Source organism: Corapipo altera, unplaced genomic scaffold (assembly GCF_003945725.1).
Source record: "Corapipo altera isolate COAL_440 unplaced genomic scaffold, ASM394572v1 61286, whole genome shotgun sequence".
NCBI lineage: Eukaryota > Metazoa > Chordata > Aves > Passeriformes > Pipridae > Corapipo > Corapipo altera.
Genome location: NW_020884907.1, coordinates 6,584,221 through 6,598,058, shown reverse-complemented (window position 1 = coordinate 6,598,058; position 13,838 = coordinate 6,584,221). Strand labels below are relative to the sequence as shown.

Here is a 13,838-nt window from a genome sequence, read left to right as displayed (position 1 = left end):
GACCACATTTATTCCTCTTGGTGTCCTGTAGCACTAAACGTTCATTATATGGGAAAACTGTGGTTTAAACAGGTTTTAAAATGGCTTTTACCTTTTTGCAGTCTTTTGCCCCTTCTTCCCGACACCCCCTGTGCTCCTACACAAGGTGTCCTGGGAAGGTGTCCTGAGGTGTTTTTCATTGGTCCTTGTTAACCCCTTCCTTTGACTGGGTGTTCCTGTAAGCCCCTTGAGACTTCTAATTGGTTACTCTGTGAATCCTCCTAAACCCTATAAATGTAACATCCCCAACAATAAATTCTCTCTTGCCTCCTCTCCACGCCCGGTGTCCTGTCTCCGTGCCGGCCATGGGGCCACGTGCAGGGGGGAAGCACCTCTCCCCTCCAGGCTCAGGGCCAGAAGAGACCTCTGAAGAAACCCCTGGAGTTCCCTTTCCCCATCCTTCAAGACGTCGGAATGGTTCCTCAGATGGAAATGGAACTAGAACTGGGCCGCCCCACGTCGTGGGTGGGGAAGGGGATCCAGAGTGTCCCATAAATAATTCCTATCATCCCTCTGTAAGCATTTACACAGAAATGTATACAAGCAGTAGCTCTGTAAGTTTAACAGGAGGAAATAAAGGCACTGAAGCTGCAGAATGGTAGTCAAATCAGATTGTCCTCAGTGTTTTACAGCATTCAGAAGACCTGTTACAAAGTGTAAACATTACCTTCCTTGCCTGTTGTCAAATTCCAGAGAAAAGTGGCATAGCAATTTTTGAGCGACTATAATTGTTATGGAGCAAAGCAATCATCAACAACTAACTCCCAAGTTACTTTAACAGTATTTGCAAATTGCTGTTAAATATTAATCTCATGGCCTCATCTGCCATGTATATATAATATATGTGTAAGAATGTACATATAATATATACAAAGAATGTGTCTACATAACACATCCCCTAACCCTGCCTGGTTGCAAACTGTGGGCTTAAAAAAAAAATTAAAAGAAAACTAAAAAAACCCACAACCACCCCCACCAAAAGCTCAAAACCAAACCAAACCAAACAAACAAAAATAAACCCAAAAAACCCACAAACCCCACAAAAGTTCCTTCTAAAACTGCAGAGCTACCATCCATGTCCATGGGGTGAGGGGCAAAGCAGAACTGCAGTTTGGAACACAAGGATGCTATAAAATACCCCAGGAGAAAAAACCACCACCAGTCACTTCAAGGAACAGGTCATGCAGCTTTTATTTAATTTTACCTTTTTGGTAAGCAGGAGGATTTTCTTTCAGTCAGACCATTCACATACTTGGACAGTACAGATTGCAGTGAATTTGATGGAGATCTTGCAACATTAGAAAACTTTTCTCAATATACATCCATTTAAGCAACGGCTTGTAAGTCAGAATGAGAGTGCTAGAGTCAAGTCTGCCCACTGCACTCCGGGTATACAAAGCATCGCAGCAGCACAAGAGATGCCCGTGCTGGGCAAAGTACAGTGTGTTTTACATAGTGCAATCACTTTTAGAGGAGAAACTCTAGGAAGGCCACATCTATTTATTTTTTTTTTTTAATCCTATCAAGTTTACAAATGCGAGGGGGGTAGAAATCAAACCTCTGACTTAATTAACTTTTTTACAGGTAGGTTTTGTGTATAGGCACATGCTTTAGAGAGGAGCTCTGAATCTGCTCTGTAATCACGAGAAAGACATATTGCTTTGTGATTCAGAAAGTGTCATACCATCTCTAACCTTCCTAACACTCTTGGCCAGAGTTGTTAATCCAGCTGTTTATAGAGTTCCTAGAATACGCTCTTCCCTCTAGTGTAAATCCCCAAAAGAGAAATTCAGGTTGCTATTGACAATGATTACAGTTATTCTATGTACAGTCATTAGACCATACCAGGCATTGCCTCTGAATACTCCAGTCCACAGTGAAAACTCAAATTACCAGAGACATGGAGGCTTTTGCTTTTCTGTTACTGTCACTCACCAATATGAAAAAACCCAAGTCAGACAATGAACTGCTACAGCAAAGCATCACTGGTAATCACCTAATACAAAAAAAAGAGAACTCATGACACTACATGTCACGGTAAGCAACTTGCTAAAGATACTGCAAAGTGATTTGCCCAGTAAAATCTTTAAATGTACACTGTGCTCAATAGTTCAAACTACACGTAAACAAAGAGCAGCTCCCTGCAACAAGGTGTAAATCAAAACATTATAGCACCAGCTCCCAGCACCAAGGAGTTGCCCACTGACCAGTTCTAGTGTACAATGTGTAGTGCTCGCTGAGGTTTCTGCTACACGAGAGCCACAGTGGGACAGCTCTACCTGCCCATTTCTTCATGACATTGTCTTCCCAGGTGTTCACAAATTACATTCCTCTCCATGAAGAGCAACAACGAGATTGTTACAGTACCAGAAAACACTGACAGGGAAATGGCACCTGAGGGGAAAGTAGGTACTGCATACCTGAATCTGAATAAATGGGCATGGAGGAAACGTGATGTCTGTCATCTCAGCAACCCTCTCCCTAGCAGAGCAGATCTGAAAGAAGCTGCAGACTGTAAGAAAAAAAAAAACACGCCTTCCTATGCTGAAAGCCATGGACGTGATATTGCCCACACTAATGATTTTATTTCACCATCAGCAAAGCATTTATCCCCAAAAAGCTGTACACATACTGGTCAGGTTATGGAGCCGTGCTATCTTTACACTATTAAAAGTCTGTTGCTATAGTGGTCAGGTTTGTCTTTTGCTGGAGGGGAAAAAAAAAAAAAAAAGAGATAGGCAGCATGGCCACATCACCATAGAGCAATTTTACTCCCATGTTACTGCAGATATAATCTTGCTTCTTAAGTGCAAATTAAAAAGTATTTGCTAGAAACCATCATGACTTGGGCTCTGATAAATGACAGATGATTCAGTTTCTTACAAATATTGACAAGTCTAAATTGTTACAGGTTTCCAAAGCAAGAACAAGTTTACCAATAGGAAGGGAATAAAACATTACCACTCTTTAAAAAAATGTGTCATTGCAAACTTCAAACGCTCTTCAAAAACATACCTAGAAAAGATTGTTTTCAGGGTTTATTTCAATTTCCTGGAGCTGAGGAGTGTCCATGCAAAACAATTTTGAGAAGAGCAGTGTTCCACCTGGGTACCAACTAGCCCCAACTTTGTCCCACACAGCTCAGTTAAAGTGCTCTCTTGTGCATCCTTTGAGGAAAAAAGTTCTCATTTAAAGTTTGGGAGGCCGAGGTTGCCAGCTGGGGAAGGCATAATCTCGGTCAGTCCATGTTGAGGTCAGAGAAGAGGAAGGAGCAAAGTTAACAGTACTCTGCCTTTCATCATGCACAAACAGGCTGCAAGGGAGGAACAAGCAGATGCAGAGGTGGGTGTCAGATGAAACCCTGTCCCTGGGAAGCCACAGGAGTTTAACACATGCCTCATCAAGGGAAGCATTTCGTTCTCTAAAGATGAACACCAGCACAATTGCAGAGTGCTGAAGATTTACTGCTTATACACCAGGTAACAGATCTCTACATACACAACAAGTGAAAATCAAATACGCTTTTCACTTTCTGCACTGGTGGTTTTTCAACAATTCCTCTGAAGGACAAAGGGGATGTAACATTCTTTTGCCGATTTAAAGGAAAAAAAAAAGCATCTTGCCCTTGCATTTTTCATGTTGCACACTTACATTCTAGGGCAGACTGTTAGAGGTATTTACTGATAAAACAAGTAACCATCAGCTTAAAAGAGTAAAAATAACATTAACGGGGAAAAGAAATTAAGGCATTTTTTATTTTGGCCAGGAATGATGCATCCTACAGAGTAATCTTCATTTCCCCACTTGGTTTTCAGACCACTGCACTTTTTTGTTTTTGTTTTACATGGCACTTTGAAATTTACTTTTTACAACTTAATCAAGATTTTCAAGTGTTTTCTTCAGTACAAACGCCCTCTCTTGTAGCTCGGGTCTGCTATCTGACGCCATTGTAGACAACGAACGAATGAGGTGCTCCCTGCTTTCTGGTGTCAGGCTTTCCCACTGCTGAGCTTCTGTGTAGATAAAGACAGACACTGGACATGAACATCAGAATGCCAAAAAACCCCAAAAGGTCATCTCTTTCCGCAGACAGGCTGGAACAGCGACTGCCTTAACCTTTCCCTGATAGTCCATACTGCGTTTTCAGGAGAGCACAAATTCAACTGGAGACGGGTGCATGTGCTGCCTCCTGCACACAGAGTCCTGCCCACTTGGGCTAGGTTTCATTGTCTAAGCCTGTAACATGTGAATGCAAAGGCCTGAAGAACCAAGCATTTCCCATGTTACAACTCCTTCATAAAAGAGGCATGTAAGAAGACTTGTAGAATAAAGGAAACATAAAATGCATAACAGAAATCCAAAGGAAAAATTTGCTACAGGACAACTTCAGACACATATGACCTTGAGACCTGACAGGACTCATCCTCCAAAGTCAATTCTGCAAGGCTTAAATCGTAAGTAACAGTGAGGAACTAAACTTGACACTGAAAGTGTATAAAGGAACAAACAGAAGCTCCCTCCTCTCTGGAGACTGAACGTAATGCAGAATCTGACAAGACAGTCAATTCCATATCAGTCCCCATGGGACCCTCCTTGCTGAATTTTCCCCATCCAAGGAGTAACCAACAGCACTTTTTTAGACCTTGACGTCAGCCCCTGTTACTTCAAGCCCTCCCCAGTTCCCAAGTCCCAGCTGCCCCAGAATCACCCAGTGCTGCAAGCAAAAGGTAAGGTCATCTCTCCACGGTTCCAGGGCACACAGCCAGGAGCCATTTTTACCTAGCTGTGGCTCTTCAGGTAGCAAGTAAAAAAGTCTCACCTTGTAGTTTGGTGAGCAGCAGTTGTATCACAGATAAAGCTTCTGTTCTTATGGACGTGTAGCTTTTGTTTTCTAAGGGATTTAAAGAAAACAAACAAGAAAGCCCACAACCACATTGAGAACCAAATGCACACTAACCATACAAAAAGCAGTCACCAGATCACTGTTATTAGCACAGTTCATGAGCTCTCATTTGTGCTGTCAGTCCGCAGTGCTCCCCAGTTAGGCACATTTGAATGGCAGAAAGTGAACAACCAGAGGTTGACAAGTCACCTAAACCTTGTGCATTGCCTCTGCTACTACCACACAGCTCCTGTTCCTTACATATGCCAGAAGGGAACAAAACACTGGCACAGCTGCAGTGTGATCACAGACAACTGTGCATAACAGACCGTTCTTCTGGGGAGTTGTACTGGCTATAGACCATACAAATGTTAACAAGTAGTATTAGGTGAGGGTAGATAAACCCTGTGACATCAAGCACAAGCTTGTCACAAGAAGTTATTTGGTCTCTGAGCTGAAATCTTATCAAGGTACTCACCTTAATAATCTTCATTCCATGAGGACTGATATCTAAAAGAAACTTTCTCTGAAGGGGTGTTTGAATTGTAGCTAGTGCTAAAGTAGGTGCTGCCTTTAGGCACACCAGAAACAAGAGCCACATGCAGATATGTGACCCAGGGCACCATTACAGTCATAGGACAAGCAGGAACACTACCAAAGTACTGAAGAGCCCCATGACTGTCAACATGCCACAGGTAGCACTTGTATCCCCATGGGCGTCCAGTTCAGGGAGAGCACAAACTGCCTCAAAGCCTTAGAGCTTCATGCACTGGCTACCTGATAAAATTTAGGGTACCTCTTGGATACTATCATCTTGGATACATAATGCATATGTGTTCAGGAAGTTTGAACTGTGGAGGAGAAAAACGTGGTTTTTTAAATCAGGAATAGCTTGATTACATGGGGTCCACCTTCTGCATGAAGAAAATTACTGCATTTCTGATTTGCAGTTCTGAGAGGTTGCACAGTCTGCTGTCTACCTTTCCCTCCCCTTTCAGAGCCCTCTTGCACCAGAGGAGTGCACTTCTCTGTGCACTGCACTCTGCACAGTACAGTCTCAAACCGTTACTGCAATATCACAGTAATCACAATCCAGTGCAATGGTGGGCAAAATGTTACCTCTGACATCTTATGCTTATTCTGCATTTCCTCTACCAGCCAAAGGAGGAGGAATGTATTAACAAACAACTCATCATCAATCATAAACCAAGAGAAAGTCTATTTACCTAAAGAATGGGTGATAGAGGAACAGGTTTCCAACAGTATTTCTGTCAAAGCCATGGGGTCAGAGTGTTCCTCATCAAACAGCATTAGCCTGTCAAATGCAAAAACAGTCAGGCACCCTGCATCACTGAAAAAGAAGTCTGCTCAACTTCTCCAAGAATCCAGTGTCATCCTCAAGTTCATTAAACAGTTTGAAGCAAGAAAGAAAAGACAAATCACTGAAGTGGATTGCAGAAAGAAGAATTACCCTTGAAAGTAGGCATTCATGGCTTGTAGCACTCCAAGCTGCACTTTCCATGTGCTGAGTTTCAGACGGTCACACATTAACTTGCAAAACTCTTGGCGATAGCAACCTACAGGAAAGCAAGAATGTCATTGTGTTACCACAGAAAAAGGCAGAAGTAAACACTTCCTAGTCTGTTTCCCAGGTGCTCCTCTCCAAGTGACATCAAGCTAGTTAATGCATATGACCAGGTCAACATCCTGTAATAAGTGACCCTGAAAATCTTCACCACATCAACTCACTCATGCAAATGCTGGAGGACGAAACAGCTGCATTACACACTCTGCCATGCTAATAAAAACAACTTTTTTCCCCTCCCTGCCCCTCCCAGATATTCCCAGTTCCTCCATCTTCTATGGCTGTGATGCAAACATAAATGTGAGCAGCAGAACTAGGCTGCTTTTCATCAGCTAGGCCACCTCAGGCATCCTGCAAGTCTGCAAACTCAGAACATTTTTGTGCATTGAATTAAGGACAAAAGTAATAGAATTTCCCCAAGGATGGGCTACTCTGCAGGAAAGCTGTTGGGGCACCTTTCTCACTGAAAATCTTGCAAGCTGCAGGCAACAAGATCCTACATCTTCTCGAAAGCCTCCTCACTTCCTACGTGATCTCCAGGTTCCTCCCTCCCTCCCACTTTTTATTTTAAGAGGAAACAATTTGCTCTGCACATCATTAGCAGACTTACGCTGTGTCTCCAGGCTCCTTGGCCAGGCTTTGCCCAGGGTCTCAAAGGCACAGATCAGGGACTCCATCTGCATCTCCTTCTCCCTCGTGTCCTCGTCCTCTTCATCATGCTTTGGGAAACCCACACCCACGCTCTCCAGAGAGTTCTGTGGAGGCCATGGGGGAAGGTATGATCGACAGAAGGATGAAGGCAGGCTGGGCACACACTGCAGCGCAGCTCAGTCTTCCCTGGTGTCTGCACACAGCAGTCCTTGTACCCAGCCTGTGCCTCCACACAGATGGGGACAGGTCACCGGGGCCACTGGTGGCTCAGGCGCCATCGGCAGCCTGTGGCAGCACACCACAGGCTCTGTGGCCTGGCATTCAAACATTTGCCTGTGGTACACGAGTCCCACTCGCAGAGCTGCAAAGCTCTGATGACTCTAAACAGAAGCACCCTACACAGCTTCCCAGGAGTCTCTTGCTGCCTGTAAAGCAGCCAGAAATTAACTTTTAATGCTGTATCAGGGCAGTGCTGGACACCACAGGAAGGATTCTGTCTAGAGAACAGTTGGGTTAATTCAGAATTTGGGCAGCACAGGTATAACACCCCAGGGGTCACCAACAATCTGGTATCAGCCCCACCAAAAACCTAGTGAGTGTGGGGTTTTCCTCACACCAGCAGCCTTCTGGGAAGAAGACTGGCACATGGCCAGCATCAGCTGGCCTGTCACCACTTGGGTGTTTCGATTTGATAGAGAAAACTCAAGAAGCTGAATTGTCACCTTCTTTATCATGGGAAAGATGATTTCTGTAAGTTCCTGGAATCGGTCTTCCTTTGTTGCCTGCAGCACCTCAGCCGCACAGCGCAGCGCCACCAGCTTATACTTCAGATTCTCTTTAAGACATTCTTTCAGGACAGCCTGGACAGTATCTTTGATGGTGGGCTGACCAGGCACTGACTTCTGTAACTCTGCACTGAAATGCAATGCACACAGGAACTATCAGACCCACGTTACTCTGTTCCCAAAAACTTTTTCCCAGATGGGAATTAATTCCTATGTCCAGCCACTCAATTGCCTACTAGCAGTTGTAACAGAAGTTACACTCTGGTGCTCTTCCTTGCTCTTTGTCTCTTCTGTTTTTCTTTCCTCTTCTCTCACATGTTCCAAGGCACTTGCCCCCTCACTACCCTTCCACCTCTTACTCTTTTTCCCTTTACAGTGTACATCCTTCCCCTTAGTCTCTTCTTTCCTTGTAGCAATTCTGGCCTCTCAACATCATCTTCCTCCCTAAATCAACCACTTACTTCTGCAGGTCTCTCTGAAGCACCACTTGCCCCTCCCAGCTTTCAGCAGTGACCCATACATTGATATGTAAAGTGGAGAAGGACTTCTCACATGCTGATGGCAGATCAGAATGGCAATCACAAACTTTCCAGAGTCTCTTAGCACCCTATTAGGCAGTAACACCGTGTAACAACCTCCTTTTTGAGATCTCAGATCCTGAGAGTACCACCTCATTCAAGACACTTACCTGCACGCACAGACAACAGTAGCAATGGCCTTTAACAGCTCCTCCTGCAATGAGTAAAACAGACACAGAGTCAAATGGCAGTCCTGCCACACAGGGGAAACCTTTGAATCCTGTTGCAAGAGGTAATGGGGAAATATGCCTGTGACACCAATTGAGAGAAGCAATGTCTGTCTGTTTCCTCCTATTCCTGTTGTAGAGGTTGCAAAGGACTAGGCTTCCAATCTGCACTGAACTGGAGCAGAAAGGGGCCTTGCAGTGCTTCTGAGTACATGCTAGTACCCCTCAAAGTTAGAATATGGTGCAGTTGAAGTAGTCTAAATCCCAAAACAATCTCCTTATCTTCCCTGTCATTTGTGTCATCTGCTAAATGCACGGCAAAAGGCAGACTCTAAGTTCTTACACGTGCTGCTCTGCAGCACGAACATTGTATTTCCTGACTCAAGGACCACGTGGTACTGGGCTCACAATGATCCACGAGCTGACAGTTCCCTCTTTACCTTCCCAGTCCAGGTTCTCCCTGGCAGGCCTTGCAGCAGCGCGGAGAGCACCATTCCCAGATGCGGCGGTACAAGGGAGCCTGTCTGCTTGGCAATTGATGCCATGGCAGCTGCTCCCTGGGCTTTCATCTTCCAGGACTGGGACTGCAGAGCCTTCTGGGTGATGGTTATCAACTCCTGCATATACAGTCTGATGCCACCTTGAGTACCTGCACATCAAACGGAGGAAAACTGTAATTTTGCAACAAATCAAACAAAAATCTCATCTTATTAGGAAAAAAACCCAAAAACCAAACCCACAAACAACAATCCCCCAACCCCCACCTCCCTAAAAACAAAAACCAAACAACCAGTTACAGATTTCTTGGGGTTTTTGGCCATGAAACACATCATAAAAGCCTACTTCAGGCAAAGGAGTGAAGAATTCCTCCCAGGCTAGTTGAAGATGGATTCACTTTCTAGGGGCTTCCAAAGAAAGTCTTTGGTCTGTATCTAGACATAGAGCTCAGCTCACTCCTTCAATATAGCAAACACTAGACATTGTGTTAGTCTGTTTCTAAGGAACAGGATTTTTTTTTTCTTCTCAAGAACAGGTCACTAGAAAACCTTTTTGCAGCTCCCAGTGACTGAGGGACCAGATCTGAAATCACATCACAGACGGAGCCAGCAAAAAAATTCTATCATGCATCTAGATCTTCCTCTATAGACAGAACAGCCCTTTTATAGCATAGATTCATTCATTGAAGTTAAAACCACAGGTATTACCAGAGAGATCTCCAACCAGAGACACAGGTTCTGTAACTTAAGAGTGTGCCTCAGTCCTTAAAGGTTAGCATCAAAATTTCCAAAGATGTCCAGTTATCTGCACCATGATCAAGGCCATATTACAGTGGCATTCAGTGTCCCACAATCTTAAAATACTTCTTCCAACTCTGTCTGTCCATCCTTGTGATCAACACCCTTGTAATTATTTTATATATAGCCAGAGAAGCTAACCTTCATCCAAGAATTTTCAGCAAGAAAGAAAATGGAGAAAAATCTTCCCAAATCTTACTCCCAAAACCCTATTTTCCAAAACAAAATTCCAGAAAGCATGGTATTTCTTGCCCCATGTTTCCCCAAAAGCTTTACTAATCTTAACACAACTTACCAGGTACATTTTCCTGCCAAACTTCAGTCCACAGAGCAGAATTCTCTTTCTCTCCTTTCTCTTCTTCAGGAACCTCATGCATTCCAAGAAAAGCCAATGGCAGCACATGCTTGGCATGGTTCTTGAGTACATCTGGGCTATAGCGTCCCATAGCATGCACAGTTAAAGCACAGCCTGCTCTGTAAACTGGTTCTGAAGGAGCAAAACAAGCCACATTATGACTGGGAAGCAGGAGTATCCTTTTAACTGCTTGGTCTGCCTCTTGGGAAGCAGAGTAAGGCACAGTATTGTATACCAATGCATAGGAATTACTCAGCCAAGCATCACAATACAGAAGTGTTTCTTTACTACCTTTTGCTATCGCCAGGAACATTTTCTGCACTGAATACTCCAAAAGCAACGTACCTTCCTTTTCCATGTACCAACTGCTGAGTTTGTGCAGCAGCTTCTCAGTGCTACTGTCCCGGGAAGTCTGTAACAGGGAAGGGACTCAAATCACTCAAACACTTCAAAAAAAAAAACCATCAGCAAAAGAGCAGGATAAAACCTAAAACCAACCCCAACTCACCCGGACTAGATGCCCCATAGCAAAGGCAAAGGACTTCTGTACCACGCTGTTGCGATCAGTCAGGCCACTAAGCAGTGCGCTCATAAGTTTGCCTGTTGGAAGAGACTTTGCTTTCTCAAAAGTATCATGTTTTATTGCTATGGCAAGAATTACAATAGCCTGAACTTATGCGTTTTCTCCTCACTGTATATTTGTGAGGTTATAGGTCTGTCTGGTCTTTATGCTTAAACCAGTGCTAGTGTTTTGCACACCTTGACTGATAATGTTCCTATACGTCAGCACCCAGCTGATCATGCTTTCAGCTTTATTTCTATTTCGCAACACAAAGGAGACCTTCTTTCCACTATCAAATCACAATAGATTGTAAAAAGGAGACCCAATGAGGCAAAGTCCCTGTTTATGGTGCTCCCATAGCTCAAGTTGAGGAACAAATGCTTTTTGACAGTGAAGTACTAACACAGGGATTGTCAGTCTGCTCCAAGAGAGTTGAGAGATATTTTTGTCTGTTCCTGCTGGGTGCCAATGAATTTCCTCAAGTCCCTCTGCCTCTTCCACCTTGGTGAGGTACTTAACACCCCCAGGACCCACCCCCTCAAACAAAAAAGGTAATTTCAAACAGCTCTCTGAGGAAGATACACATATAAAGATCATTCATGTGATAAAATCAAGGGAGGAAATACCACAGCAACAAAAAGCACCTGTAAAACCCGACACTGGAAACAAACCTTACCTGAATAAGGCGTTAAGTCTTGAGGGCACTGTGTGGTTAATGACACAATCACGCTGGCACAGCCTCCCTGGAAGATTACAAAGGAAAACAAAGGTAAGATAAAACAGTATTAGCTCCTGGTTATTACTGTTAATATTTGCTGGAGCACTACATGCACTTGTATGGCCTGATCTAGACCCACTCAGCCTCTACCCTGATAGGCCAAGGGTTGACACAGTAAAACAGGTTGTACAAAATGAATGACAAGAATTGAATTAGAAAGTGAAAAAAACCCCACACTCAAGACAGATGGTCCTGGAAGATTTACAGTCAAGAACAACCTTCTGCACTCAAGTATCACAGCAGCCATGTAGCCCAGGGGAGGTTAGGGCAGCACACCTTCAGAAAAGTGATGTAGTGGGTTGGGACTCAGATGAAAAATTATTCCATTTGGAAATGAAGAAGGGAATACAGAGAACTGTCAATGTAAATACGGTTCTTTTGACTATGTCTTTTAAAGTGACAGCTTGGTCTCATTCATACTGAACTATTAAAACCATAGACATACCTTTGTGCCAAGGCCTACTCCACTTTTGATCAGTTCACACAGACGAGGAACCAGCTCACCCAGGACGGACACATCCAAATACTGCAAGCTCTAGAGAAAGGCAAGGGATGAGAAAGAGGGGGAAGAAACGAAAAAACAAAAAAAAAAGGTAATAGTGGCAGATTTAAGCTGGTGTACTTCCACCTGAGACTGCCTCAGCACTAACAGCTGGTCCTCAGCTGAACTGTGAGTTTGCTGCACTATGAGAAGCCACCACACAGAGCTTCTCTTGTCCCACTTCTCTGCTGAGCTGACCCGGCTAAAATCATCATTTGCTGGAATTGATGTACTCCTGCACTCCAACCCTTCAGAAAACCAGAAAGTAACAACTAGCAAGAACTCATTTTGGAGAGAGAAAGAGCTGTAGAGGTGTGTTTATCTCAGGACAAACCCCAACATTTCCCCAACTGTCTGAAACAGAAATCAGTAACGTATCCAAACTAGACAATGAAATGAAACCAGCCAAGACAGTTTTTAAACAGGTCAAGACAAATAAGTGGTATAAGTGACATAAGGGTACAAGAGGGATATTACTGGTATAACTTCTAACCTGCTATACTTAAAAATGCCACCGGGTAAAACAGAAAGCCTCATGTTACCAGCACACTGTCTGCAGATGGGAGATCCAATCTCTAGGAAATTCAAGGATCGCATACTAAATGAAGGTAACTCTTTCTGAGCTTCAGAAGTCAGATCAGCTGTTCCTGCCCCCTCTGGCACTGGTAAGATGAAGGGAATACTCCATATAATCTCTCAGCCAGCCCCAGAATATAGAGAAGGTTGCTCATAAGCCAGGACATCTTCACACTACTCCAGAGAAGACATTACTATCTCTCCCCTCCCCTAGGAAATCCCAATCAATAATCAGAGTACCACAACTGCTCTCTGAGGGCTGGCAGAGGAGAGGTATGTCCTGGAGGAGGGACAGCAGCAGCTGCTGCAGCCTGTGGGCTGGCAGTGAGGCACTTTTACATGGAGCCTTTCATTCCCAACCACTTTGCACACTATTTATAGAAAGGCTTTCAGCTGACACCAAACCTCAGCTCCACATACTGTTTTGTACGGGAGGGCTCACTGTTCTTATTTTTCCATAAGGAGAGGAAATAAAGAATAGCTCCGTTTTCTATGCTTCTCCTAAAACTTGCTCAGCAAACCCCTACCTGCCCATATGCCCCTGGCTGTTTGCAGTGCTTGAGCAGAAAAGAGGGATCTTTTCTTTGGGAAGGGGCAGATTCTTACAGAGGACAGATTGTTCTAGCAGGACAAATCCTCCAGCACAGCATTTGGGCATCAGCAACTCCTCCTCCAGCAGCAGGAAACTACAGTGCCAAACACCAGCAGCTGACTCTGTGTTCAGTGATATCTACACTTTCCCTAAATATCTCCACCACCAAAACATCAGCAAGGCCCAGGTAGGGATATCCAAGGCACCACAAGGCAATGGCTGAACAGCGTTTGTGCCTTAAGAACAATGACTATCATCAGTTGGAGGCCAAGGTGAGAAGTTGGTTATGGAATAGTGGGCCAGAGACGAAGACAAATGTTAGCTAGCATAATCCAGAACCAGCTGAGCCCCTATCCAAAGAAGAGCACGTGAAGGATGCCCTCCTTCCTCAAAGTAGGCCAGTCTTCAGGTGGAAAAACAATCCATTTAACTCCAAATGGAGCCAAGACTAC

General features: G+C 44.1%; 1 protein-coding gene across 3 annotated transcripts in view; it reads right to left on the bottom strand.

Moving 5' to 3' along the window:
- Positions 1–1,205: 1,205 nt before the first annotated feature.
- The window catches only part of ECPAS (Ecm29 proteasome adaptor and scaffold), a 60,329-nt gene continuing 47,696 nt past the window's right edge, over positions 1,206–13,838 (bottom strand). For all 3 annotated transcript variants that reach the window (XM_027652628.1, XM_027652627.1, XM_027652629.1), the window contains 13 exons: positions 12,123–12,212; positions 11,576–11,642; positions 10,846–10,937; positions 10,683–10,749; positions 10,278–10,469; positions 9,128–9,336; positions 8,631–8,674; positions 7,880–8,072; positions 7,117–7,261; positions 6,393–6,498; positions 6,148–6,236; positions 4,859–4,930; positions 1,206–4,052 (listed from right to left, as the gene is read on the bottom strand). In XM_027652628.1, coding sequence (XP_027508429.1) covers positions 3,913–4,052; positions 4,859–4,930; positions 6,148–6,236; positions 6,393–6,498; positions 7,117–7,261; positions 7,880–8,072; positions 8,631–8,674; positions 9,128–9,336; positions 10,278–10,469; positions 10,683–10,749; positions 10,846–10,937; positions 11,576–11,642; positions 12,123–12,212 — 1,506 coding nt within the window. In that variant the 3' untranslated portion in view covers positions 1,206–3,912. The remainder of the gene's footprint in view (positions 4,053–4,858; positions 4,931–6,147; positions 6,237–6,392; positions 6,499–7,116; positions 7,262–7,879; positions 8,073–8,630; positions 8,675–9,127; positions 9,337–10,277; positions 10,470–10,682; positions 10,750–10,845; positions 10,938–11,575; positions 11,643–12,122; positions 12,213–13,838) is intronic.